Raw genomic sequence first — 26,909 nt, 5'->3', positions numbered from 1 at the left:
GACCTTTAAGTGGAGCAGTGTGAATGGTGTTTTGCAGATAGCCCCACATTTCTCTTCAAACCTACAGCTTTTGGAGGTTTAAAGAGCAGCGCAAAAAAGCTCTGCACGGCACTTTGAACCTCCCAAAACCAGAGGTTTAAAGACCAGCATGCAGCGGTTTGTAAAAGGGCTTACAGTTAGCTCCATGTTTTGCTTCTACTGTGTGTGACATTCCTCCTACTCCTGACAGGAATGCACACCCAAACTAATCAGGATTTAACCCCTGCCCATCAGTTCATGAGTGGAAGGTTAAATCCTGCACGCTAGCTCTCAGCCAGTGCAGAAGCAAACCCCGTCCCCTTGCCCACCCATCAGCTGATGTCACTTCCATTAGAGTAACACCAGCAGGTAGCTATGATTTTTTAAAAAATGGCCCCCCACCACTGGTTTAAACAAATAATGAAGTGGGCTAATAATAATTTTAAGAAAGCACTCAGCTGGTTAACAATCAAGATGTGCAGATGACTTTAAAGCTCTTTGTTGTTTCCTGCGGAAACCCAGCAAGATGGGCGGGGTATAAATAATAAATTATTATTATTATTATTATTATTATTCCTTTCTATAATGACTCACAACTAGTTTGTGGCAAAAGCTTTTGTGGACTTGCACCCATTCCGTTTGGAGCAATGTCATCCTATGCACCTGAAAAGTGGGCTTTAGTCCACACACAGGTTTCTGCCGCAATAAATGTTTGTTGCTTTTCCTGTAACAGAGTTACATGACGTTTCTTTGGAATTCATTTTATGGAGAGATAAAATGTAAAGGCGTTCTCTTCCCACTTTTAGGAAAACAGTTAGTGCTCTGTCTTTCTCTCCTGATGGGAAATATATTGCAACTGGTGAGGTGAGTTTTTACTGAATGAATTTTCTTTAAAAATTATGCAAGGAGTACAAAGTATGGGTGTTTTTTTTAAAAAAAAAATCTTACGGATCTAAACATGCGAATTATACTAATACATTTTTGAAGCCTCCTTTTATCACTTGTAATTTGTGGCAATGCCTTGAACTCCCTTTGGCAAGAGACCTGCACCTCAGTCGTACCACTTTGAATCCCTGGCTGGTGACAGCAAAGTAATATAAAGGAGATACCTGTGTTATCTTAAATGCAGCAGTCACGGGCCATCACAAGCTACTGAAGTGAGAGTGTTTAGGATTAGAATGCCAATTGAAATCATAGGAATATTTTGTCTTGTGTTTTCAACGTTACTTAATCATGCCCTCTAGTGGTGTTCTAGCGCCGGATGATTCCAATGTGCTCCCTTTGACGTTCTAAACCAGCGGTTCCCAACCCCTTTTGGGCCATGCCCCCCTGTAGCATCTCTAAAATCATGATGCCCGCCCCCGACAGATAATTCTTATTATTCAAAAAGTGAAGTCCTATTCACGTGGAGGGCCAATCACTGTTAATAACTCATCATCGAATTGCCCCCTTTAAAAATCAAATTTCCTCCCTGTGGGGCATGTGCCCCACGTTGGGAACCACGGTTCTAAGCCGTTTCTCTTTTCTCTGAGCCCACCGTGGAGTGGCACGGACGGTGGCCGTGTGAGAATTATCAAGCGACGTGCCAGAGCTTAAGATGGCCTACACGTCACACCTTATGACCTGAAAAACCCATCTGCAAGTGAGCAAGAAGTGCTCTCTGCACATCCTTCAAGGAAGTCCCTTGGTGGTGGTTGGCAAAACAAAGTTCCCGAGCACCTTGCAAATATCAGTGAAAAGGTGGTCCCTCCTCTCAGTCTCACAATCTCAGAGTCAACAACACAGAAGGAAAAGAGAATAGGAGGGAGTAGGAAAAGAGCAAGCTCAGGCGTCGGCTCTCAGTGACGGAGACCTTGAAGTGAAGAGCAGAAATGGGGAAACGTGGAGAGAAGTTGCTGATTTTTCAGCAGAGCCAAGGGAGTCCCATCCCTCTCACCCTCTCCGCGGCAGGGAGGGGCCGGATCCAGCTGGTCTTTTAACAGAGCCAATGGAGAGGCCCTGCGATTTGGCTGCTCCCTCCCTCTCTAGTGGCCTGCTGGAATCAGCGTGGGCTGAGCACTGTCTAGCCATGGTCCCAGTGACCACACTTCTGGCCTTTCCTCCTGCAGAACGGGCACAGGCCGGCAGTCCGTGTGTGGGATGTCGAAGAGAAAACCCAGGTGTCGGAGCTGCACGGCCACAAGCACGGCGTGGCGTGTGTGGCCTTTTCCCCCAATATGAAATACCTGGTCTCAGTGGGATATCCGCATGACATGATTGTCAACGTGTGGGACTGGAAGGTAAGGCGCCGGAAGGTGGGGTCCAGGAGCAAGTAGCCACTGCCGTGTTTGAGGGCAGGGATGTCATCTGAGATGCTGGGGCCTCCAGGCTCTTTGGACTACAATTCCCATCAGGCCATGTTAGGGTGTCTCAGTGGGAGAAGATGGGCAAGGACCGGGAATGTGCAGGTTATTCAGTGTGAAGACTGGGTATGGGGAGAGGAATGCAATGGTGTGTGCTTTAATATACATTCTGTTGTAAACAAAAATGCCCTTTCCCCTTATGGGGTATCCGAGAGCCCATATAGAGTCCTTACATAGGTTCCCTATTGGTAGGAGAAGATAACAGAGGCCAACCAGAGAATATTGAGAAGCAAAGCAGCTAGTAAGCCTGATCTTTATTGATCTGTTGCAACAGGGTGCTCCCCTCACCCGCAGGAGAGAGGAGGGACCCAGAAAAATGGTGTGCAAAGCCTTAAAAAGACTTCTGAAATTCCCATCCTGTAGATCAAGACCACCCCCAGAAACATCATACATACATCACAGAAGGGGTGTAACCTAAGACCGCCCCCCAGATACATCGTACCTACATCACAGAAAAGGCGGTCTTAAAACAGAAATTTGAATGTTGTTTATCTCCTGTCTGGCAGGTTACTTGATTGGATCGCTTGGGTAGCCTGGCCAGTCTTTTGTAATGATAAATACTTAGTTCCTAAGCCAGGTCACAGGCTCACACCCTATTCAAACACAGACATACCCTGAAGACAGGATTTGTGAAGGAAAAGACAAGGGGGAGGTTTCCCACTTTGACCTTGCAGAGAAAACATTTGCTCAGTTTAGGAATCAAAATGGTTCCAGGTCGGTCTTCCTGTGCTGATCTATGTACATGCTTGGTTGGTACACTTATGAACATTTCCATATATCTAAGACCTCAAAATTCCTATCACACATTCTCACTGGGAAAAGATTGATGCATACTCTTAATGGGTTCTGTTCAAGGGCTATTCGTGCCATTTGCATCTCGTGCTGGAATGACTGGTGGGTATTCATGCTTCTGTTTTGCAGAAAGGCACACTCATTGCCTCCAATAAAATCTCCTCAAAGGTTATGGCCATCTCCTTCTCAGAGGACAGCTACTTTGTTACCGTCGGCCACCGGCACGTGAAGTTCTGGTTCTTGGATGAATCCAGGGAGTTTAAGGTAAACCTGTCTGCATCCTGTGACTGACAGCAAAACGGGAAGTTCTTTTCAAAATGGCTTCCTGGTTAAGCCCTCTGTATGGTACTTCCATAGCCCCTTCTATTGTTCATTCGTTTTTCCATTGTTTGTTGGAAACCCTTCTTGGTCAGTTAAATTACTTTGCAACTCTACGAACTGGCCCCATTTCCCCCAGAATTCTAAGCAAGCACCTTAGATTCTATATTTTAGCATCCTTTTGAATCCTCACTCTTTCGACCAAGTCAACAAATGTGTCTCACTGGCTGTTTTGAGACATTTAAAGAAGTAAATTAACCACTTTCACCAGGTTTGTGTTTGGTTGAAGAAATAAAATAAAATGAGACTCTGTTGCCTGTGAATGCAGAGAAGTTTTATTTGCATTTTATGAAGCCCCAGAGAGAAAATTAAAGTGGTACCTCAGTTTACGAACTTAATCTGTTCCGGAAGTCCGTTCTTAAACTGAAACGTTCTTAAACCGAGGCGTGCTTTCCCTAATGAGGCCTCCCGCCACTGGTGCCCTTCCACCATTTGGCTTCTGTTCTTAGACCGAGGTAAAGTTCGCAAACTGGGACACTACTTCCAGTTTTGCAGAGTTCGTAAACCAAATAGTTTGTAAACCAAATATTTCGTAAACAGGGCTGTTCTTAAACCGAGATACCACTGTAGTTGATGTCCTTCTGCTGTTGTTTTCAGTGCAAGACATAGGCTAGCTTAAACTGTTGAGCTTGAGTTGGTGTGTCATTTCAGATTAAACAGACCGTTCCACTCGTTGGTCGCTCTGGTCTTCTGGGAGAGCTTCACAACAACATCTTCTGTGACGTGGCATGTGGGCAGGGCAAAATGTCAGGTAGCACGTTCTGCATTTCTTATTCTGGCCTCCTCTGCCAGTTTAACGAGAAGCGCGTGCTGGAGAAGTGGATTGATCTGAAGGTACAAATGCCGTTTTTGTTTCTGGGGCGGTGGGTGGAAGACGAGAAGCCTCCTACTCTGCGATCTCACCGCACACACCTCCTTGCCTTTCTCAAGGTGTCTCTAGCCAACTGCATTTGCGTGAGCGAAGAGTTTATTTTCTGCGGCTGTGCAAATGGAACCGTGCGCATCTTCCACACCCACAACTTGCATTATCTCTCGGACTTGCCTAAGCCGCACCACCTGGGCATCGACGTGGCTGGGGAAGAAATGTTGAGGTACAAAGCTCTTGGGGCCCAGCAGGCGTGGGAGCTGGGCTGGAGAATGCGCAGGCTTGTGCTTAGGCAGAAGCCTGATTCTTTGATGCTGAAGAATGCGCAGTTAGTGGTGGTGTTTTAACCCAGCAAGCTCACAGCTCTGCAAGTGCATTTGCTTAGGCCAGAGGTTTTCAACCCTTTTGTGTCCACGGCTCCCTGGACCAACTGCATTCTTTCTGCGGCTCCCCTGTGGGGACATGCACTCCATAGAATCCTAGAATCCTAGAGTTGGAAGAGACCACAAGGGCCATCGAGTCCAACCCCCTGCCAAGCAGGAAACACCATCAGAGCACTCCTGACATATGGTTGTCAAGCCTCTGCTTAAAGACCTCCAAAGGAGGAGACTCCACCACACTCCTTGGCAGCAAATTCCACTGTCAAACAGCTCTTACTGTCAGGAAGTTCTTCCTGATGTTAAGGTGGAATCTTCTTTCTTGTAGTTTGGATCCATTGCTCCGTGTCCGCTTCTCTGGAGCAGCAGAAAACAACCTTTCTCCCTCCTCTATGTGACATCCTTTTATATATTTGAACATGGCTATCATATCACCCCTTAACCTCCTCTTCTCCAGGCTAAACATGCCCAGCTCCCTTAGCCGTTCCTCATAAGGCATCGTTTCCAGGCCTTTGACCATTTTGGTTGCCCTCCTCTGGACACGTTCCAGTTTGTCAGTGTCCTTCTTGAATTGTGGTGCCCAGAACTGGACACAGTACTCCAGGTGAGGTCTGACCAGAGCAGAATACAGTGGCACTATTACTTCCCTTGATCTAGATGCTATACTCCTATTGATGCAGCCCAGAATTGCATTGGCTTTTTTAGCTGCCGCGTCACACTGTTGGCTCATGTCAAGTTTGTGGTCAACCAAGACTCCTAGATCCTTTTCACATGTACTGCTCTCAAGCCAGGTGTCCCCCATCTTGTATTTGTGCCTCTCATTTTTTTTTGCCCAAGTGCAATACTTTACATTTCTCCCTGTTAAAATTCATCTTGTTTGTTTTGGCCCAGTTCTCTAATCTGTCAAGGTCGTTTTGAAGTGTGATCCTGTCCTCTGGGGTGTTAGCCACCCCTCCCACTTTGGTGTCATCTGCAAATTTGATCAGGATGCCCTTGAGTCCATCATCCAAGTCGTTGATAAAGATGTTGAATAAGACCTCCAAGTCTCAGGAGCTCAGTTATGTCACCCCTTGCCTGCAGAGCTGGCAGCCCCTCGCCCCTTTTCAAACACCCTCCTTTGTGGAGTGTTCCCTTAGCTTCCTCTCCTCTCTCCTTGGGATCCTCAGGGCAGCCGCCGCCACTGCCTGTGGTCTCTGAGAGCCAGTGTGGTGTAGTGGTTAAGAGCGGTGGACTCGTAATCTGGGGAACCGGGTTCGATTCCCCGCTCCTCCACCTGCAGCTGCTGGGTGACCTTGGGCTAGTCACACTTCTTTGAAGTCTCTCAGCCCCACTCACCCCACAGAGTGTTTGTTGTGGGGGAGGAAGGGAAAGGAGAATGTGAGCCGCTTTGAGACTCCTGAAGGGGAGTGATAAAGCGGGATATCAAATCCAAACTCCTGTTGTTGTTGTTGTTGTTGTTGTTGTTGTTGTTGTTGTTGTTCCTCTTCTTCTTCTTCTTCTTCTTCTTCTTCTTCTTCTTCTTCTTCTTCTTCTTCTTCTTCTTCTCCTCTGTCCCCCCTGCCCCAAAGAGAGGTGCCTCCTCATGCTACCCAACAGAGACTGGCCAAAGGCGAACGTGAGGCCATCTCACTCCCTTTGGGAGGTAGCAGGGCCAACAGTGAGTGCCGATGGGCCTGCATAGCAGAAAGGCTCCCAGGCAGGCAGCAAGCAGAAGAAAGGCCAATGGGGTGCCTGCCTGCCTGCCTGGCCTCCCTCTTGTCAGACCATTGCCAACAGCAAGGGCTGGCGGACTGGCTGGCTGGACTCCCTCAGCCATTTGCTTGCTTACTCCGAGGCCACTTCAGCTCCTGGCCAGCCCCAGAGGCACCATTAGCCTGGGGAGCTTGTAGCAACAAACAGCTGCTCCAGCCTTTGGGAGGGAGAGATGCAAGAGGGCATTGGAGGGAAGGAAAGAGGGACTTGGGCCAGTGTTGCCTGCGGCACCCCTGACCATCATTCAAGGCACCCCCGGGTGCCATGGCACACTGGTGGAAAACCACTGGCTTAGGCTATTGATTCCCAACTGCACTGGGACATGTCGTCCTGGCACAGTTTGGGCAAAATGCTGCTGTCTGGTGACTTTCAGCTTCTCTCGTGTTTCTGGTGGGAAGCAAGCGAGAGGTGCAGCTGGGAGACATCACACATTAGCAGGCTGCTGCTGCCCCTGCCTCCACATCAAGCTTAACTGTTCCCCATCGCCAGTGGCCCCTTTCTTTGGATTGTGTGTGTTCCCACTTCCCTTGCACTTAAGGTCTTTGCAGCTTATCTCAGCATCGGTGTGTAAAATGAAGCTCATCAGTTTGGTTCTTTTTGGTAACCAAGGAGCATGTTTCCCCCCTCCCCCTCCCCCCCCCCCCGATCTTTTCAAGCAGGCCAGGTGCCACCTACTCAGATACGATTGCCTTGGCCTTTGACCCCCGCCATCACTGGCTCTCCTGCGTTTACAAGGACCACAGTCTGTACATTTGGGATGTGAAGGACACCCGTCAAGTCGGGAAAGTGTGGTCTGACCTTTTCCACAGCTCCTTTGTGTGGAATGTTGAGGTGAGTGGATAGTGCTTCTTCTTTTCTAAAAAGGATGTGAAGGATTAAGAAAATAACGTTTATTTATTTCATTGATCTGTGTGCCACTCTTCAAAAAAATTCAGGAAGTAGCTGACACGATGAAAATGAAATAAAATGGGCCATTCCAATTTAAGGAAGTAATAATTAAAGCCCACACATTATTAATGGTGCTCGACAAACTAGGTCCATCATACGGCTTGGCTTTTGTGTCTTAATTCTTCTGTTTTTCCCCTTGGCTCTTTGTGGCTGCATCTTAGGTTTATCCTGAGTTTGAAGACCATAGAGGATGTTTACCCCCAGGGTCCTTTCTAACATGCTCATCGGACAATACTATACGGTTTTGGAACTTGGAAAATGGCACGCATGTGGATTTTCAGAAAAACATCTATAGTAATGTAAGCATTATTGCTTATTAAGAGGCTGGTTCAGACTTGATATGATGCCAGATTAAACCTGAGTAATTTATACCAATGCGTAGGTTGTGCATTTCAATGTCTGGAAGGCACACTAGTAATTAAAACTAATTGAGGTTTTGTTGACTTAGTTCCCTTCTGGTTTGTTACAAATTACTTTCCTTTTGATGAGTCTTCTTTTTAACAGAATGGGTGTCTGTGGAGAGAGAGAGATATCTCTTAAAACATTCTTTCCTCTATAAAGAACTTGCTGAAGATTATATATGTGGAAAATAACATCCAGCACCTGCAAGATTTAACAAATTTGCCAGACAGAGGTGAAAATGCCAACTACCTTGATGTGAAGTCTGGCGTCCGTGTGATGCAGGTCAGCCCTGATGGCCAGCACTTGGCCTCCGGGGACAGAGCGGGAAATCTCAGGTGGGTCTGTTTCATTCTCTATCGTCTGCCAGATTCTCTGTTTTCATATGATTGCATGATGAGTTGTAGCTAAGGCAGCACTGCGTATGCCAGTCACACGCAGTGGGTTTCTACAGCTTTGATTTCTCAGCAACAGCGATAATTGTATTATTTATATGCAGGCCATCTAACGGGGTTGCAGGCTCCTAAGGAACAACAGCCTTGGCAGGACTGTCTCCAAATACTTAAAAGTTATTAAAATGTGTGTGTTGTCTTACAGGATACACGAGCTAAAATATATGGATGAAGTCATTAAAGTGGAAGCTCACGATTCAGAAGTTCTCTGCTTACAATATTCTAAGCCAGAAACGGGTAAATTTCCAAATTTGAAAATGTGTGCAGTTAACATTTATTCCAGGCTCGTGCCTGGGGCTTTTTTTGTATGTGGATGTATATAGATACACACAAACTGGCTCCCATTGCTACAGGATTGGGACTATGGGTGGTATTCAACTCAGAGAAGACCCGCTGGAATGAATAGATCTAACTTCAGCATGTCCTGAGTGGGTCCGCTTGTTCTTTTCCATGGCTTTAAATCCCTTTGGAGTGGAGGCAGAGTTGCCCATCTTTTCTGCCTCCTGTAGGGATGGCCCTTCTGGCCTCAGCGAGCCGAGACAGGCTGATTCATGTGCTCAACGTGGAGGAAAATTATAAACTAGAGCAGACGTTGGACGACCATTCCTCAGCCATAACAGCTGTAAGGTTTGCTGGTAAGTTGCCCAACAATCTGCTCCAGCTGATTGTATTTCTGGGAGCCTTGCTCTTACCAGAATGGATATCAGTTCAAGTGCGGAACCTCTAGGTGCAGTTGTACAGATTAATTCACTTCTCCCTGTGTTCTCGCACCACTCCAGTTTCAGCTGGCTTGCAGAGGAGAAGTTTCCAGTGCAGTGTTTTCCTGGGGTTGATAGTGTTTTCTTGTAAGCCACCCCGGCTATTGTCTTTGAAGAGTGGGGTGTACATCTAAATCAGTGGGTTTTTTGGCCATGCCCCACCTAAGCATCTCTAAAATCCTGATGCCCCTTCTCCCCGTGACATATAATTCTTATTATTCAAAAAGTGAACTCCTATTCATGTGGAGGAAGCCTGTAAGGTCATTAACTTGGTCTAAACAAGCTTGGAAACAACGGAGCTAAGTAAATAGAAGGGGATTCTTTTACAGATTTCACTTACCTACAGATTTCTTCTTCTCACCTACAGGAAATGGAGAGATTCAAATGATCAGCTGTGGAGCCGACAAAAGCATCTATTTTCGCAGTGCACAAAAGGTGCTTACAATTCATTTACGGAATAAGCCACCAGGAGGTTTGGCGATAGCCACCGAATGCAGATGGCTTTCAAAAGAGGGTTGGATAAATCCACGAAGGAAAACAGCAGCAGGGAGGGCTCTTGCCTTTGCGGGCTTCCCAGAGGCATCCGGTTGTCCGCCATGGAAGCAGGATCCTGAGCCAGAGGAGGCAGCTTTGGCCTCATCCGGAAGTGCTGCTCCCATTTGAACTTGAGCAGCTTGTTTTCCTCTTCCAAAGACCCATTGCCAAATAATGAAAGGGGGACCTTTCCCCTTTTGTATCCAGATAAAAGTTGATCTGATTCGTTCATGCTTATGTGTGAGGCCGCTAAAGACCTGCTGCGCTGCTGTTGGGTAAAATTCCCGCACCAGTTCCGCTCTTAGTTGGGTCATTTTCACTCCGCAGGTGTCGGACGGAATTAACTTCATCAGAACTCACCACGTTGCTGAGAAAACGACCTTGTACGACATGGATATCGACATAACACAGAAGTATGTTGCAGTGGCCTGCCAGGACAGAAATGTCAGGTAAACTGTTGCGCATTTTCCACTGCAGAATTTTCGGCATTCCATGCAGTCGAATGCTGGAAAGAAGGAAGCTGTTGCCTTCCGTATTCCTCCTCCTGACCGCTAGCCTTCCTTGCACTTTTGTTGTTCTGCCTTGTTGCGTACGTCCATCCTGTCAATAGACTGTTAAGACTGTTGGTCTTTGAACCATAAAAGAATCAGGTCTGGCACGGTCGCTGTGTGTGCTAGTGGCCGTGAATCAACATTGTTGTGCACGTTCCTTCAAAGCGCATAGGCTCTCTAGCCCAGACACCAGAGAAGAAATAGATCATGGAAGCAATAAAGCTCAGACAAGTCATTACTCTTTACTTGTAGGTAATAAAATGTGTAAATGGTTCCTGCTATTAACAGGCTTTCACCACAGCTGCAGGTGAAGGTACAATTAAAGTTCTAAGGCCTTTCTCTCTTCCGAGCTGCAAAATCTCTCTCCCGCTCTCTACATGTGGTCAGTTCAGGAGATAACGCGGACTGGAAAAACGGTTTGCTGTGTTCTGTAGGAAACCACGTATGTCCAGAAAACGGTACCCTCAGAAAGTGTCCTTGGATAGTCTAAACAATCAGCACTTAGCTGCTCCTTCAAACTTTCTGTTTCTGGAAATGAATGAAACACTCTCACTTACCCTGACATCGACTGCCTCAAATCTCCGCGTTTTGCTTAGGTGCTTTTCTTGGGATACAGTTGCCTGTAAGGGGAAGAACAGGGTGAGAGCCTGGCTCCGTTGATGGGGCATCAGGCTCTTAATCCCAGGCTTGTGGGTTTGAGCCCCATGTTGGGCAAAAGATTCCTTGTGGTCCCTCCGAACTCTACATTTCTACGATTCTAAATCCTCTCAAATCTTTTGACATTCTCTGTAACAGTCCGTGCTCTTTAGATATATCCTCCAAGAAGCGGTGGAGTTGTGCCACTTTGGTTTGGCAGATCTTGATGTGGAGATAGAAGTAATAATAATAATAATAATAATAATAATAATAATAATTATTTATTCCCCGCCCATCTGGCTGTGTTTCCCCAGCCACTCTGGGTGGCTTCCAACAGAAGATTAAAAATACATTAAAACATCAGACATTAAAAACTTCCCTAAAAGAGGCTGCCTTCAGATGTCTTCTAAATGTCATATTGTTGGTTGTTTATTTATATAGTTAAGTGCTCTGTTTGTGGAACTATTATCGCTAGAGTGTTTCTGATTTAAAGTATTATTTATTCAATTTATTAATTGCATGCTCTGTAAAGAGTCTCTAAGCGACTTGCAAAACTTTAGCTGTTTTCAAGTTTTGCTTTTGAACATCCATAGTCACCAAAATCCGAGAGGGAAATTCTATGGAAAGAGCCAGGATTAAACATCTCAAGAATCACCAAACACCCGTGGCAGCTCTTGAGTCATGGACAGCTGAATTATTAATCTTCATCCTTTTATCATATGAGGACTTTAATCAACGGGATATTCTTACTCTTCTAAACAAAATATGAGAATTTCTTAAATATTTTGGCACTTTTTCTGAGAGTATGTCTGGGCTTTCACCTCCTGTTAAGGCTCGGTTGCTTTTATTGAGGGCTCTGCTGGTTCCTCAAAGGTCTGTAAACTGGTCTTGTATGAGTTGTAGTGGCTGGAAGGAGCCTGAGAGAGGAAATATATGAAGTTCTGGGTCGGGGAAAATCACTGCGAGTGTTGTTGTTTAGTCGTGTCCGCCTCTTCGTGACCCCCTGGACCAGAGCACGCCAGGCCCTCCTGTCTTCCACTGCCTCCCGCAGTTTGGTCAAACTCATGCTGGTAGCTTCTAGAACACTATCATACCATCTCGTCCTCTGTCATCCCCTTCTCCTTGTGCCCTCCATCTTTCCCAACATCAGGGTCTTTTCCAGGGAGTCTTCTCTTCTCATGAGGTGGCCAAAGTCTTGGAGCCTCAGCTTCAGGATCTGTCCTTCCAGTGAGCACTCAGGGCTGATTTCCTTCAGAATGGAGAGGTTGGATCTTCTTGCAGTCCATGGGACTCTCAAGAGTCTTCTCCAGCATCCATGGATTCAAAAGCATCCATTCTTCGGCGATCAGCCTTCTTTGTGGTCCAGCTCTCACTTCCATACATCACTACTGGGGAAACCAGAGCTTGAACTATACAGACCTTTGTTGGCAGGGTGATGTCTCTGCTTTTTAGGATGCTGTCTAGGTGTGCCCCAGGATGTTAAACACAGGAGTGATGGCCGCTCACCTAGATGGCTTTAAAATGTTGCTGTTTAGTTGTTTAGTCGTGTCCAACTCTTCGTGACCCCCTGGACCAGAGCACGCCAGGCCCTCCTGACTTCCACTGCCTCCCTCATGTTTGTAGCTTTGAGAACACTGTCCCACCATCTCATCCTCTTTCGTCCCCTTCTCCTTGTGCCCTCCATCTTTCCCAACATCAGGGTCTTTTCCAGGGAGTCTTCTCTTCTCCTGAGGTGGCCAAAGTCTTGGAGCCTCAGCTTCATGATCTGTCCTTCCAGTGAGCACTCAGGGCTGATTTCCTTATCACTGCAAGTACCACAGAGCAATTCCCTTACTGCTTGGCTAGAGCAGCAGATAGGAGCCAGACCAACCAGGGAATTCATCCTCATGTCTCATCCTCCAGCTCCAAGGCCCAGTTAGATGCCAAGAGCACAGTGGCTGTTGGAGAAGTGCTAGCCAGGAAGACTAGCTCATGCTTTGCATGCACGGGGCTCCGGGTTCAAATCCAGAGTACAGTGGTACCTCGGGTTACATACGCTTCAGGTTACAGACTCTGCTAACCCAGAAATAGTGCTTCAGGTTAAGAACTTTGCTTCAGGATAAGAACAGAAATCGGGCTCCAGCGGCGCGGCGGCAGCAGGAGGTTAAGAACAGTTTCAGGTTAAGTGCGGACCTGCGGAACGAATTAAGTACTTAACCCGAGGTACCACTGTACAGCCCCGCAATAGGAAAGATAGTAAGTCCTCTTACCAGTCAGGAGCAGCACCCCAGGGACTAGTAGTCTAGCTCTGTTTCATTTTGTGAAATGTTTGTTTCATTTTGATGAAATTGTTTCCCTGTGTATTTAGCTCACCAACTCCTTCAGATTAACTTTATGCTTGAAAACTGCCGTTTTGGCCAGTTTACGAGCATCTGCGCGCCCACAGTTGCAGCACAGTCACGTCTAGGAAGCCCGAGGCGTTGACTCAGGGACTGTGTGCGCTGAGAGTGCTTTTAATTCCCAGTGTTTGCATAATGAACCTGTTGCTCCGCTGCTCTTTCAAAGGCTTTGGGCACAGGACACAAAGCCCAGTATCAAAACGTAGCTCTTCAGTTGTGTCAAACCAGCAAGACTTTGCACACACCCAAATGTAACTTGACCTTCCTCCAGGGTATACAACACAGCCAGCGGGAAACAGAAGTGGTGCTACAAAGGCTCACAAGGCGATGACGGATCCCTTCTGAAGGTAACTGAGTAAATAATCTTTCCCCTGGTGCAACACTCTTGCCCACCCTTGGACCCAGGCCTCCTGGAATGTGGCCTAATATTCCTGTGGGCTGTTGCTTCCCACTAAACGCTGTAAGGAATGCCCAACACGCTTATTTTGTTGAACTGCGAATAAGTGGTTCGTTATTCAACCGACAACAATTAAAGTAAATCTGAAAGAGTGAAGCCTCTTTGTTTCCGATCCCTGCAGGTCCACCTGGATCCTTCTGGAACATTCTTGGCCACCAGTTGCTCAGACAAGAGCATTTCCATCATCGACTTCCACTCTGGGGAGTGTGTTGCCAAAATGTTTGGACACTCAGGTTTGTGGTGCTGTTGCTGCTTTTTTTGGTTCGGTTATTTTGCAAGCGCATATCTAGTACATAAGGGACGCGGGTGGCGCTGTGGGTTAAAACACAGAGCCTAGGACTTGCCGATCAGAAGGTCGGTGGTTCGAATCCCCGCAATGACGGGGTGAGCTCCCGTTGCTCGGTCTCTGCTCCTGCCAACCTAGCAGTTTGAAAGCACGTCATAGTACAAGTAGATAAATAGGCACCGCTCCGGCGGGAAGGTAAACGGCATTTCCGTGCGCTGCTCTGGTTCAGTAGAAGCGGCTTAGTCCTGCTGGCCACATGACCCGGAAGCTGTACGCCGGCTCCCTCGGCCAGTAAAGCGAGATGAGTGCCGCAACCCCAGAGTCAGCCACGACTGGACCTAATGGTACCTTTTCTCTAGTACAGAGTACAGCCTGCCCCCCCCCCAGCCTGGTGCCCTCTGCCTGTTTTGGATCCCATTAGCCCCAGACACTACAGTCTGTTTCTTATAAATTGTCGTGATAACTGATCCAACCAAACAACCAACGCATCTTTATCTTGCAGAAGTTGTTACGGGGATGAAATTCACCTTTGACTGCAAACATTTGATCACCGTCTCGGGAGACAGGTGGGCAACCTGAACTGCGAAAGATGCTTGCGTGAATTAGAAATTTGTCGACCTGAAAGTGGGGTCATTTAGTGTGCATTTGTTGTTCAGTTAGCTTTAAGGGAAGAGGACGTCTGGACGGGGTTCCCAGATGTGTGTGGCCTTTTCAGATCTAGGCAGGAGAGAGCAGGAAACACACCAGGGATGTGGAACGGTTCAGGCCACTGATTCGGCCTTCTTCCCTTTCTCCAGCTGCATCTTCATATGGCACCTGAGTCCTGAAATCACCACCTGCATGAAGCAGCATTTGATGGACCTGGATGAAGTCCAGCAGCAGAGGAAAGCCAGGGAGCCCGTGTGGCCTCATCAGGTCAGGTACTGGAACAGCTGGGGTCTTGGGGGGACGCTCTCTGCTCCCGATGGGGAGACCGGGGTGACTCTGTCGCTCTTGAGTCCTGAAAGGGATCCCTCTGACTCTTCCTTTCCTCCAGGAGGGAGCCCTACATTGCTCTGCCAGGCGAAAGGTCTCCCTGTGGGACTGAGCGCCTGACCGACTATGACACGGAGGAGGAGAGGGAAGAGGAAGACGCTGCTCTTCTGACGCCTCCCCAAGCTGTCCTGGATACAGGTATGGAGGCACGAGGCACTTCCCAAGGCAGCTGGAAGGGAGGGTGCCCAGGGGATGCGTGGGATTTGGCCAGAAGCCACAGAAAACCCATCAAACCTCAGGAGAGGCCCAGCGGGAGACCCTGGTGATGGGGGTCTTGTAAAGGCCTTTTTGTCCTCTCCGCCTCCCCCGCCCCCTATAAGATTTCTGGTAATGTTTTGTTGGGATGCAAAGAACATAAGAAGAGACTGGCTGGGTCAGGCCCATCTGGATCAGGCCCATCCTGTTCTCACAGGGGCCAGCCAGATGCCCCAGTGCGAAACCCAAGAGCGCTCTCTTTCAGTCTCCAGGGACTGGTATTCAGAAGCGTTGCTGAGAATCTGTACAGTGGTACCTCTGGATGCGAACGGGATCCATTCCGGAGCCCCGTTCGCATCCTGAAGCAAATGCAACCCACCTCTGCGGGTCGCGATTTGCCGCTTCTGCACATGCATGTGATGTAATTTGGAGTGTCTGCGCATGCGCAAACAGCGAAACCCGGAAGTAATGTGCTCCGTTACTTCCAGGTCGCCGCGGAGCGTAACCTGAAAACGCTCAACCTGAAGCACAAATAACCCGAGGTATGACTGTACTCTGCTTTACTTTGAAAAGCAAAACCCCTCTTATTTCTACAGTGGTACCTCGGGTTACACATGCTTCAGGTTACATACGCTTCAGGTTACAGACTCCGCTAACCCATAAATATTACCTCGGGTTAAGAACTTTACTTCAGGATGAGAACAGAAATCGTGCAGCAGCAGCGACAGGAGGCCCCATTAGCTAAATTGGTGCTTCAGGTTAAGAACAGTTTCAGGTTAAGAACGGACCTCCAGAACGAATTAAGTTCTTAACCCGAGGTACCACTGTACTTGCTTTGGTTTCTGAGAGTTGGTAGATAAAGTTTCCATGGGACCCAGTTCTGCTTTTCAGTGTTTTTTCGATTGCTCTGTGTTAAATGCAAAGGGGGGGATTTCTTCTTCCTATCTGTGCCTTGTAGGAAGAGTTTTAACTCTGCTTTCACGTTGCTCACCCCAATCTCCCTCCCCTGTTGCTCTCTCCAGCTCCTGCATGCGTCCTCACCAATGGTAAACTACCCATGTGGGCAAAAAGGCTGGTATGTAATGTGCTCTTACAAAAAAGGTATTTTTTATATATGGATTAATTCAGCCATTGCCAACCTTCTGCGTATTTTGGACTACAACTCCCATCAGCCCTGGCTGACACAGCTGGCGGGGGCTGATGGGAGTTGTAATCCAAAGCAGATGGATGACACCAGGTTAACCATGGCTGGATTATGAGGCGGAGAATCCCAGTAACCAACGTTCTTCCTGTTGTAATTAATTTCCTATATCTTGCCCAGGGCATCCAACAACCAAGGTGCAGCATTAAAAAGAAACGTAAAATCAAAAAGTACAGGCAAGTCAGCATTAAACAATACAAATGGTGTTGCTCGTATTATGCTCCAAAGCTCTGTCAGAACAACAAGGTCTTCGGTTGCCATCTGATAACGGGGAGGACCACCTGACCTCAGGAGAGAGGGACTTCCATAGCTAGAGTGCCACCATTGAGAAGGCCTTGTCTCATGTGACCTGCACCAGCACCGAAATCAAGTCACGTTCCCTGAGGGTGCCAAAACCCTGGCCTCTCTTGCAGATCTCCAAACAAGTGTTGGCTGAAAGAGCTCTTTTGGTCCTGAGCCAGGGCATGGGAAATAATAATGAAATAGGTGTTGTTTGCCAGGGCATGGGAAATAATAATGAAATAGGTGTTGTTTGCAGGGGTGGGTTTGTTCCACTCCTTGGGCCTTGGCTGCAGATGTGAAGGAGGGTGTCAGGTTGGGATGACCCACAAAGCCAAACCTTGGCTTAGCTTTTGTGCCGTGCCAGCCTGAAAAAGCTCTCATCCCCTCCACCGTGGTGTGGCTTAGCGTGACGTCCAAATGTGGCCACTGCCATGGTTAAGAGACAAAGGGTTCTCTCCATAGCTGTCAACCGTCCCTTATTTGGCGGGAAAGTCCCTTATCCCAGCGCCGTGTCCCGCTGCTGTCCCTTATTGATGATGTCCCTTGAATTTCCTGGGTTTCAAAGGAAGCGGCTCCTCTCCCTCCCTCCCTGCCGGCCAGGGAGGAGGGAGGCTCCAACTGGGTTGCTTGGCTGCGTTGCTCACCCAATAAGGAGTCAATAACAACTGGGGGGTGGAGCTTGCATGCCTTGTGCCGATCAAATCGGCCACCTTGCCTGGGGACTCGCCTTTGCTCAGCGCTTCCCAGCGGAGAGGGGACGGTGGTTTTCCTTGCTGCATCCCCTTTGCCGGGTTGCTGCGCTGTGCGAACCACCTCTTGAGGCTTCGTTTGGCTGCTGGCTGGGCTTTCTGCCTTTGGCTCGGAGGGGCTCAGAAGTTGAACCTCCTTGTGCTCTGAAAATCCCTTATTTTGGCTGCCGATCCCTTATTTTTGAGGCCGCTGGTCCCTTATTTTCATATCTGTAAGTTGACAGCTATGGTTCTCTCTATCCATCCGGGTTAGCATGAACTGCAGTTATTTTTGCATGCTTAATCACAGGCAGCAGAAACTGCTGGTCCAAAATTTAAAGGCGCTCCAGTCCTCCAGCTTTGACAGCTAAGCAGTTGAGTGTGTTGTTGGTGCAAGTTTTGCTTGGATAGGACGAAAACAAGAACCACTCTTGCTGGGTCCTGCAGAGAAGCAAATGCTCCTCTTCAATGTGCTGATAATCAAATGGGGGGGGGACTTCTACTGTGATCTGTGGGTCTCCAAATGTCTGCAAATCAAGGCAAAGGAGGCAAGTGAAGTACCTGAACCAGGCAGAGGGCCTTCTCGGTGGTGGCGCCCGCCCTGTGGAACACCCTCCCATCAGAGGTCAAGGAAATCAACAACTATCTGACTTTTAGAAGACATCTGAAGGCAGCCCTGTATCTGGAAGTTTTTAAAGTTCAATGTTTCATCATGTTTTTAATATTCTGTTGGGAGCCGCCCAGAGTGGCTAGGAAGGCCCGGCCAGATGGGCGGGGTAGAAAATGATAAATTATTATTATTAATTATTATTATTGTAGGTTAGGGGTGCGTTACAAAACACCAACTGCTAGCCATCAACCCATCCATGATTAGTTCTCTGATTTGGCGGTTTTTATCCCAACCACATGAGTGGCATGAAGAAAAACACACACACACTTCCTCTCAACTTTCCTCTCTCTAGCTTGGAGAGGCAGATAATGCGGACAGCGCCGCCTTCAACTCCAGGGTGAGTTATCAGCCGCAAGGGCGATGGGCAGAACGTGCCGCCAAAGAGCCCATTAAGACCATGCTGGATGCAGACCGGAATTACTTCACCCCAATTAAAAACAGCAGCCTGCATGACAGTGAGCTGGAACCACAGAATCTGAATCGGCTGCTCTCGGAGGTGAGAAAAGTTTACTTGGTACAAGGGGCTTAACTGAGGTCGACTTTGCTGTCCACCTGCACCCCCCGACCCTCTGTCTGAAAAACAGACCCCATGTCCTTTGAGTCCAGGGACAGAAGTCCAGGGTCAAGCCTTGGAACTCATTTTCAGGGGTGGTACTTATTCCTGGAGCATGCTATGTGTGTGCCTTTCCGTGTGGCTAGAGTTCCTCTCCTTTCACCAGTGAGCCCCCATCCACCTGGGAAGCAGGGAGAAATATTTCCCTGTGGGGCTGTACTTTGGACGTGCTTCCGTGGCTCCTGCTTGTGCCAGGAGGCTTGTGGCTTTTTGCAGCGGAAACCCCCCCCCCCAGCTTTTAACAGCACACAAACCAACCAATCAAGGCAGTTGCTCTCTTACAAAACCTGATTATTGGGGAGAGTGCGGCTGTCTTGGGTTTCCTCAAGGGGACAAGCAGATTTTCCAGTTAGCCTTTGTGATTTTTTTTTTAGTTTGATTGAACCTGGAGTCGATCCATTGATGAGAGCTTTCGTGCGCCTTTAAACTTATTTTGGAACCACTCTGCAGCCCTTGGATATTCCGGCTCCAGAACATTTCTTACTTCCATCTTTTCTGCTGTCTTTGAATCCTTTTAAAACGTTGGAAGGGAGAGTCACGGGGACTAATTCCCTTTTCGGGGGCGGGGGAAAAGGTCACAGGCTATTTTTGGTTTGCCCTCCAGGCCAAGGACTACCCCGGCAACATCATTGAAGATTTCCAGCAGTCAGATCTGTCCTCTGATGAGGAGGCAAAAGAAGAGCTTGAAATCAGTGGGGACAGCCTGTGCCCCGAACAGACTGGCAGCAAGACCCCTGAGAGCGAAAGGTCAGTCCTCGCTTGGACGCTCAGGGCGGCAGCCTGGGAGGCACTGGCCTCGAAGCCTGCAGGCTTACCGTCGAGTAAATGCGCTTAGGGTAGAGCTGCAGGACTTACAGAGGGGGAGAGCCTGACGTGGTTTGGATTTGGCTGGAGACATCCCAAGGGCACACCCCGTTCTGGTACCCTCTGCCCTTGAAGTTTTGAAAGAAGCTTGAACTGATGGATGGGCGCTGTTCTCTCCACCCCCCAAGAATCACAGGCACTTTTTACCTTTCTTTAAAGGAGCTACATGAAGGAGCTGCTCCTTCAGCCGGCGTACCAGAAGGAAGCGGCAAATACCAAGGAGAAGCTGCCAGACAAAATCTACTCTGTGACTTCCTTAGATTCAGAGGTCTCTGCTTTCAGCCACCAGCAAGAAGGTAGCCTGAAAGACGATTCCTGCTCACATCTGGGGTATTTTTTTGGTGCTTGAGCTGCAGAAGGGCTCTCTCCTCTCAGTTGGCCATTGTGCCCCCACCCCTGCCCAATTAGTGTCAGTTTCCAGGGCCCAGTGAAGCAGAAAGACCTGTCCCTTGAACCCCCAAGTGCATGTGAGGGGGGAGCTGTCTGCTGTGCCCAAGAAGAGATGATGGGGATGCAGCCTGCCTCGGCCTCTCCCCGCACCCGACAAATTGGGCTGGCAGAGGGGGCAGCAGGAAGGGAATCTGCTCTCATGGTTGTCGCAGCCCTCCCCAAAAAAGATCCCGCATGAAAGGCAGCAAGTGAGGAAAAAGGGACTTGCAGCTGCAGGATGAGACCTTCCCCCACCCTCTATAAATCAGCTATAGGGAATGAGGTGTGTGTTTGCAGGACAGGGAGAGTCAGGGACAGGAGAAGAAGCATAGAATCGTAGACTTGTAGGGACCGTGAGGGTCATCCAGTCCAACCCCCAGCCGTGCAGGAATCTTTTGCCCAATGTGAGTCTCGAACCCGCAGCCCTGAGCTGAAGCATCTCGCGCTCTGCGGACGGAGCCATCCCAAGTTCATTCCTGTGCCAGATGATCCAGGAGATTTGGGTGGGAGAAGAAGCCAGGGCTTGGCCCAGAATCCAGAATGGCTTTGTAGTCTGCAGACTGAGCTCTCCTCTGAGCTTCTTCTTCCTTTCCTCCCCGCCCCCCCGGCCCTGGCTTTGTACAATGTGCCAATCGGACGCTCTAGTTTCGGAGGCAGAAACGGAAATGACGGACGTGGAGGAGAACTTCCAGCAGACCAGCTCTTTGCCCCAAACCCCTGAGCAAGAGAAATACCTGCGGAATCACTTTGAGACGCTGGCTGATGCCCAGGCGGAAGGTAAGGCCGGAGCTGCGGCCCTGAGCCGAATGTTGATATTTTCACCCCCTCCCATTGCCAGAATCTCCTGATATGGTTGGTGTTTTGAGAAAGGAGGGGGCGGAAACTGCTCTTTGCTTCTTCCGCTCCTGCCTGACTGCCTGTCTCTGTGCGTTATCTATGTAGTGATTAGATGGCTGAGTGAGAGCTGTAACTCTCATGCAAGCCAGTAGTTTAGTTTGTAGTAGCTATTAGAAATAAAAGAAGTTATACTGCACAGCTAGCTTCCACGTTGTTTATACTCTGCTGAGTCTGGGGCTCACAATGCACAGTTGTGAGTCCAGTGCACTGAGACCTACTTTCCAGGATTGGAAGGTCTCTGGAAGTGCCCCGGTCGCCTAGCTCAGTCGGGGCAGAACCAGTTATTGAGCCCAGTCGCTGACACCGGTTGCAAGGCGTACTGACACCGAACGGCACAGCGGCTGTGCTCTTCCCATAAGCAAGAGCCCCTCGCCTAATAGGCACAGCCGGAGGTGCATGGGGCAGTTTCTCAGGGTGCGGTTCTTTTGATTCACTGACTAAGTAACAAACCCCTTGGCAGGCCATTGGCACTTTGACGGCGGATTGGAGGTCATTTGCCTCGGGTGTGTTTGTCAATATTCACTTTTCAGCTACTGTTTGTTGGTGATATTATTAGCTGTGTTTACCTTTTCCTCCAAGGAGCTGAAGGTGGGGTGAATGGTTCTCCCCCTCCTCATTTAACCCCCCCCCCAAACAACCCTGGGAGGTGGACTAGGCTGAGAAGCAGCGACTGGTCCAAGGCCACCCATTGAGCGTCCTGGCCGGGTGGGGATTTGAACCCTGCTCTCCCAGGTCCCAGTCCACACTGGCTGTGTCAAGAACTTGGGAAAAGCTCCCGCTTGCTCTCCCCTTTTTGATGCAGAAAAGTTTGATGGCTGCCTAAAGGATCTGAAGGCGCCCGAGGAGGAGGAGGAGGCGGCCTTGTTCCAGAACCCTCGCCTGAGCATATCTACCCGTTTTCTCTCCAGCTGCCAAAAAAATAGCAGGTGGGCAGATCTATATCTATATTTTCAACCCTCCATTCGTGAAAGAACCGTCTGAACGGCTGTGTTCCTTTCACACAGGTTTGCAGCTCCCTTTCTTCCGAGGCTCCGTCAGCACTCTCAGGCCGCTGCTGCAGACCACCTGGCGGAGGAGAGTCTCCTGTCGGGCGAGCCCAAGAAACCAGAGGCAAGTTGGCTGCCTGAGTGGAGGATGAGGCGCTGGGCTCAGCTGTTCCCTTTTGCATCTTGGCAGACGTCTTGTCTCCCAGCCCTTCTGTGAAGATTGGGCGCAGCCGCGACTCAGTGGCAGCGGAACAGGGGCTCTGCAGGCGGAAGGGAATTTCCAGTTAAAAGATCTCTGGTAGCCACAATGGAAAATAATAATGTAATAATAATAATTTATTATTTGTACCCCGCCCATCTGGTTGGGTTTCCCCAGCCACTCTGGGTGGCTTCCAACAGAAGATTAAAAATACATTAAAGCATCAGTCATTAAAAACTTCCCTAAACAGGGCTGCCTTCGGATGTCTTCTAAACGTCAGGTAGTTGTTTATTTCTTTGACATCTGATGGGAGGGCGTTCCACAGGGCAGGCACCACCACCAAGAAGGCCCTCTGCCTGGTTCCCTGTAGATTCACTTCTCACAGCGTGGGAACCGCCAGAAAGCCCTCAAAGGTGGATCTCAGTGTATGGGCTGAACGATGGGGGGGCGAGGGGACGGTCTGCCCCGGGTGCCACCCTGGGAGGGTGTGACAAGATGGCCCACTGCCTCCCCCCAGCTGTAGAGTGGCCGAGGGTACAGGCACCAAGTGCGCGGAAGCCTTAGCGGACAGCGCTTGAGTGGCAGCCCTGCCCCCGGTGCCCCACACTGGGTGACTTAGAGGCTTCCTCCGCCACTGCCTTTAGGTATACTGGACCGAGGCCATTTAGGGTTTCAAGGTCAGCACCAACACTTTGAACTGTGCTCGGAAACGTCCTGGGAGCCAATGTAGGTCTTTCAGGACCGGCGTTATACGGTCTCGGAAAAGACCCCACAAGGCTGTCGTCTAGACCAGGGATGTCCAACACGCTGATCGCGATGTACTGGTCCATCCCTGCAAGGTTTTGGTAGATCGCAGTCGATCGCTGGCCCCCTTCTGGCCCCGGCCCCTCTCCCTGCACCGGCCTCTATTGTTACAGAAGGGAAGCCGGAGTTTAGAAATGGAGGCCGTTATCTGGCCAGCGATCGTGAGGTCAGTGGCTGCTTCTGTTCCTCCCTTCCTCAGAAGAGCTGCAAAAAATCTCTAAACCCCCCCCCATGGGGCATATTCCCTCCCCCCAAAAAAGCTCCACAACTTTGATCTGAACCCCTAAAAAACGGAGGTCGGTCACTGCCAGATTTTAATTTTGAAAGTAGATCGCAGTCTCTCGGGAGTTGGCTACCCCTGGTCTAGACAAATTGATGTCCTCAAAGGCTACTTCATGAGATGTAAATAAGGCTTTTCTTTGATCCTTCCACATTTGCAAACGTAAATGACTTGAAAGCAGTTTAACTGGAACGTAACCCCCACATAAACTGGGAGTTGCTCGTAACCGTTTAGTGTGTGTGAAATTCCCAGTGCATTCCTTGTTACGCTAATGCAGCTGCGCTGGCTGTGGCTGATGGGAGTTTTAGTCTGGAACCTCCAGAGGGCACCAGATTGGCAAATGCTGCGCTGGCACCTCAATAGCCTGCTGAAATGCCCGAACTCTTGGCCTCAAAGTCGATGCATGTGAAATGGTGGCTAGGTATTTTGCAGGCAAGGAAGGGACCGAGACCTTGGGTTTGGGGCATCTGCAATGCTTTTAAACTTGCAGCCGGGGGATTTGGTTTCTAACGGTCTATGATGCAACTGCTTTAGAAACCTTCTGAAGAAACCAGCTGTGAGCTGAAGGAAAAGCTTGACGCCAGTGCGTTCATCGCCTCAGGTAGGAAACTTTCTGGAATGTTGTGTTTGCAGCAGGTTTGTCATGTCGCAGAGGCGGAAATTATTACCGTTCCCTGTTGCGGAGAAACATTGGCTGCTGCAGGGTGTAGATTTGACTCTGTCGCTGTGTAGGGTGGATTTCCAGAAACGCCAGTTGATGCAATCCGTTCTCGTTCTTCTGATACCTTTGGAAACGGAAGAATGCTGTTGGGTGTGTTCCCCTCTTCCCCTTCTGGGAAGGCTCCAAATGTAGAAATCTCTCTCTTCCCGCCCCCCTCCCTATGTTCTTAGAATCACAGGTCCTGGTCAAAAACTTTGAAATAAACCTGCAGACTTTGTGCACCAAGTTTCAAGAGACTTTGCAGCTTTACGATAAGGTAAGCTATAGGAAAAGGCAGCAACGTAAGAACTTTTTCAATTTATTATTATTATTATTATTTTTTTATAATATTTTATTAGGTTTAATCAATAAGGAGATTCAAAAGAATACAGAAACAGAAAAATACAAAGTTACAAAATACAAAAATACAAACATTAAACACAAAAAAGACAAGGAAAAAGGAAAAAAGAAGCACATAAAAAAGAAAACAAAACTCCCTCTTTTTAAATTTCTCTTTGGTTAACTTATTTTCCTGACTTCCTCACGCCTCCCTTTTTTGTATCCCTTTTTTAAAATTTAGTTCAGCAAATTCATATCCAATTTAACTTATCTATTATCAATCCCATCTTACATTTTACCTTGGTGCTAGAACCCCATCAGTTCATTTCAACGTCATCAGCATTCAAAAATTTTACAATGTTTCTGTAAATAAATTTTAAATTTCCTCCAATCTTCCTCCACGAGCTCTTCTCCCTGATCTCGAATTCTGCCAGTCATTTCCGCCATTTCCATGTAGTCTATTAGTTGCATTTGCCATTCTTCCAGGGTGGGTAGATCTTGTGTCTTCCAGTACTTTGCAATGAGCGTAAGAACTTTTTCTAAAAATTCTTCTCCATCTACATATTTTTTTGGGGGGGGTCATCAGATTATCCTGTCAGATGTCTAGGAGATGGCTTATATAGGGCTGTGGGGTACTGTTGTGGCAGTGTGGGTCCCTGGCATCCTTGTCCCAGCCCAGTTTCGGTCACGGGTGCGAATCCTGGGTGTGAAAGCGTTTGTCCTTTTGCTGTGCAGGTGACATCCTGCAGCGACTCCACGGAGGAGGAGCTTCTCCACGTTAAGAACCGGATGGTTAGCACTTTCTCCTGGATGAAAAGGGAGCTGGACTCCCGAGAGATCAAGAACAACGCAGACGCGGCAACAGCCACAGACAGCCCGTCGCCCTGGCAGAAGCGCCTGCAGGACAGCGAGACCCGCTCTCTCCTGAAGCATTACTCCGACTCGCTGCTGAACATGGTCCAGAAGAAGCTGGAGGAAACCCACAAGGCAGACGTCGCCTGAATCGCCCCAGGCAAGGGATACGTCTGCCCCGCCCCTAAACAAACTTTATTGTGGCGCTGAGCTCGAGAGAACGTGCCCATTAATTTCCGTGTGACTCCTGAGGAGTTAACAGCAGTCAAGAAAGGAACAGATTAGCGTTTATAACTCTAGTTTATAACTCTAATCTCTATTTTCTGTGTATCCACACACACACACACAAATACTGACAAGTTGTCGTTGTTTTTAGCTTTTCCCAGAGACCTCTTACGAAAAGCATTCTTTATAAGAATGAGGGAAGTAGGAGGAGAAGCAGGTGTTATAAGTTCTTATGGGTGCTCTGATATTCCTCCACGGTGCTTTCTTTGTCCGTCTGTGCGGGTGTGAACACTTCTTTGCAACAGCGGTTCTTCAACGTTTGCTGTTTTTTTCTTGGTTTTGAGAATTAATAAAATTGTATTAGATTTTGAAAAGTGTGTGTGTGTTGGGTGGGACCCATTGCTGAGTGCGCAGACTTCCTCTCATCCCCCTTCATGCTTCCCAGATCTGCTCCCAACCCTCTAGAAGAGATTTATGGGGGCACATAGAGAGCTGCGGAGGGACGCAGGTGGCGCTGTGGGTTAAACCACAGAGCCTAGGACTTGCCGATTAGAAGGTCGGTGGTTCGAATCCCCGCGACGGGGTGAACTCCCATTGCTCGGTCCCTGCTCCTGCCAACCTAGCAGTTCGAAGTGCAAGTAGATCAATAGGTACCACTCCGGCGGGAAGGGAAACAGCGTTTCCGTGCGCTGCTCTGGTTCTCCAGAAGCGGCTTAGTCCTGCTGGCCACATGACCCGGAAGCTGCACGCCGGCTCCCTCGGCCAATAAAGCGAGATGAGCGCCGCAACCCCAGAGTCGGCCACGACTGGACCTAATGGTCAGGGGTCCCTTTACCCTTTACCTTAGAGAGCTGTGGTTGGGGGGGGGAGGAAGGTGAAGTCCCGTTGCACAAGCAGAAGTCATTTCCTGCTTATGGACTTTATGTGAGTGTGTGGTTATGCACACGGAAGGGCCTGTATCTCAACGGTGGAGCATTGCAGAGCCAACTTCAGGCAAGTCTGGGAACTATCTTTGAAACCCTGGAGAACAGCTGCCAACTATGTCCACAGTACTGCGCTTGATGGAGGCATGGTCTGACTTGGTAGAAAAAAGACAGTCACGGAACCGAGAAATTGCACAAGACAAATGAAATACCATGGAAATCCCTGAAACAAGAAGGAATCGACTAGAAATATTACCTTATGGAAATAAAACTAAATAGTAAAAATCAAAAAGTTTAATGGGAAAATTAGAAAAACCTAAAAATTGAGCAAAGCCTTAACGGGATGCTGGCTACAAACCTCGTCTGACTGAACTATTATAATACTTCAGAATTTTTGGGAGTTCTACCCCCTTTTTTTTGAATTTTGGTCATTTAAGGTTTATGATTTTTCTATTTCCTTCTGAGGAAACTGAATAGTTCAGTGAAAAGAGTTTTGTAGCCAGCATCCCGTTAAGGTTTTGTTCAGTTTTAGGTTTTTCTAATTTTTTCCTTAAACTTTTTTCATTTTTACTATTTAGTTTATTTCCATAAGATAATATTACTAGCTGATTACTTCTCATTTCAGGGATTTTCACGGTACTTCATCTGTTTTGTGCAATGGTCTGACTTGGTAGCTTTCAACATTCCTAGCAGCTGACTAGGAC

The 26,909-nt window shown here is 48.4% G+C and overlaps 1 protein-coding gene across 1 annotated transcript in view; it reads left to right on the top strand.

Moving 5' to 3' along the window:
* The window catches only part of WDR62 (WD repeat domain 62), a 30,828-nt gene extending 5,172 nt beyond the window's left edge, over positions 1-25,656 (top strand). Inside the window, exons 4-30 of the mRNA XM_082230959.1 lie at positions 825-882; positions 2,127-2,297; positions 3,342-3,476; positions 4,242-4,424; positions 4,521-4,681; positions 7,241-7,415; positions 7,694-7,831; positions 8,094-8,269; positions 8,529-8,620; positions 8,893-9,018; positions 9,509-9,576; positions 10,003-10,124; positions 13,512-13,587; positions 13,819-13,930; positions 14,486-14,549; positions 14,781-14,903; positions 15,020-15,156; positions 16,236-16,288; positions 18,387-18,590; positions 19,312-19,454; positions 19,731-19,867; positions 20,646-20,777; positions 21,700-21,823; positions 21,902-22,007; positions 23,701-23,767; positions 24,058-24,143; positions 24,941-25,656. Coding sequence (XP_082087085.1) covers positions 825-882; positions 2,127-2,297; positions 3,342-3,476; positions 4,242-4,424; positions 4,521-4,681; positions 7,241-7,415; positions 7,694-7,831; positions 8,094-8,269; positions 8,529-8,620; positions 8,893-9,018; positions 9,509-9,576; positions 10,003-10,124; positions 13,512-13,587; positions 13,819-13,930; positions 14,486-14,549; positions 14,781-14,903; positions 15,020-15,156; positions 16,236-16,288; positions 18,387-18,590; positions 19,312-19,454; positions 19,731-19,867; positions 20,646-20,777; positions 21,700-21,823; positions 21,902-22,007; positions 23,701-23,767; positions 24,058-24,143; positions 24,941-25,207 — 3,436 coding nt within the window. The 3' untranslated portion in view covers positions 25,208-25,656. The remainder of the gene's footprint in view (positions 1-824; positions 883-2,126; positions 2,298-3,341; positions 3,477-4,241; positions 4,425-4,520; positions 4,682-7,240; positions 7,416-7,693; positions 7,832-8,093; positions 8,270-8,528; positions 8,621-8,892; positions 9,019-9,508; positions 9,577-10,002; positions 10,125-13,511; positions 13,588-13,818; positions 13,931-14,485; positions 14,550-14,780; positions 14,904-15,019; positions 15,157-16,235; positions 16,289-18,386; positions 18,591-19,311; positions 19,455-19,730; positions 19,868-20,645; positions 20,778-21,699; positions 21,824-21,901; positions 22,008-23,700; positions 23,768-24,057; positions 24,144-24,940) is intronic.
* Positions 25,657-26,909: the final 1,253 nt, after the last annotated feature.

Source organism: Podarcis vaucheri (genome assembly GCF_965113315.1).
Source record: "Podarcis vaucheri genome assembly, chromosome: 7".
Taxonomy (NCBI): domain Eukaryota; kingdom Metazoa; phylum Chordata; class Lepidosauria; order Squamata; family Lacertidae; genus Podarcis; species Podarcis vaucheri.
This window is presented reverse-complemented; position numbering and strand designations above follow the sequence as displayed.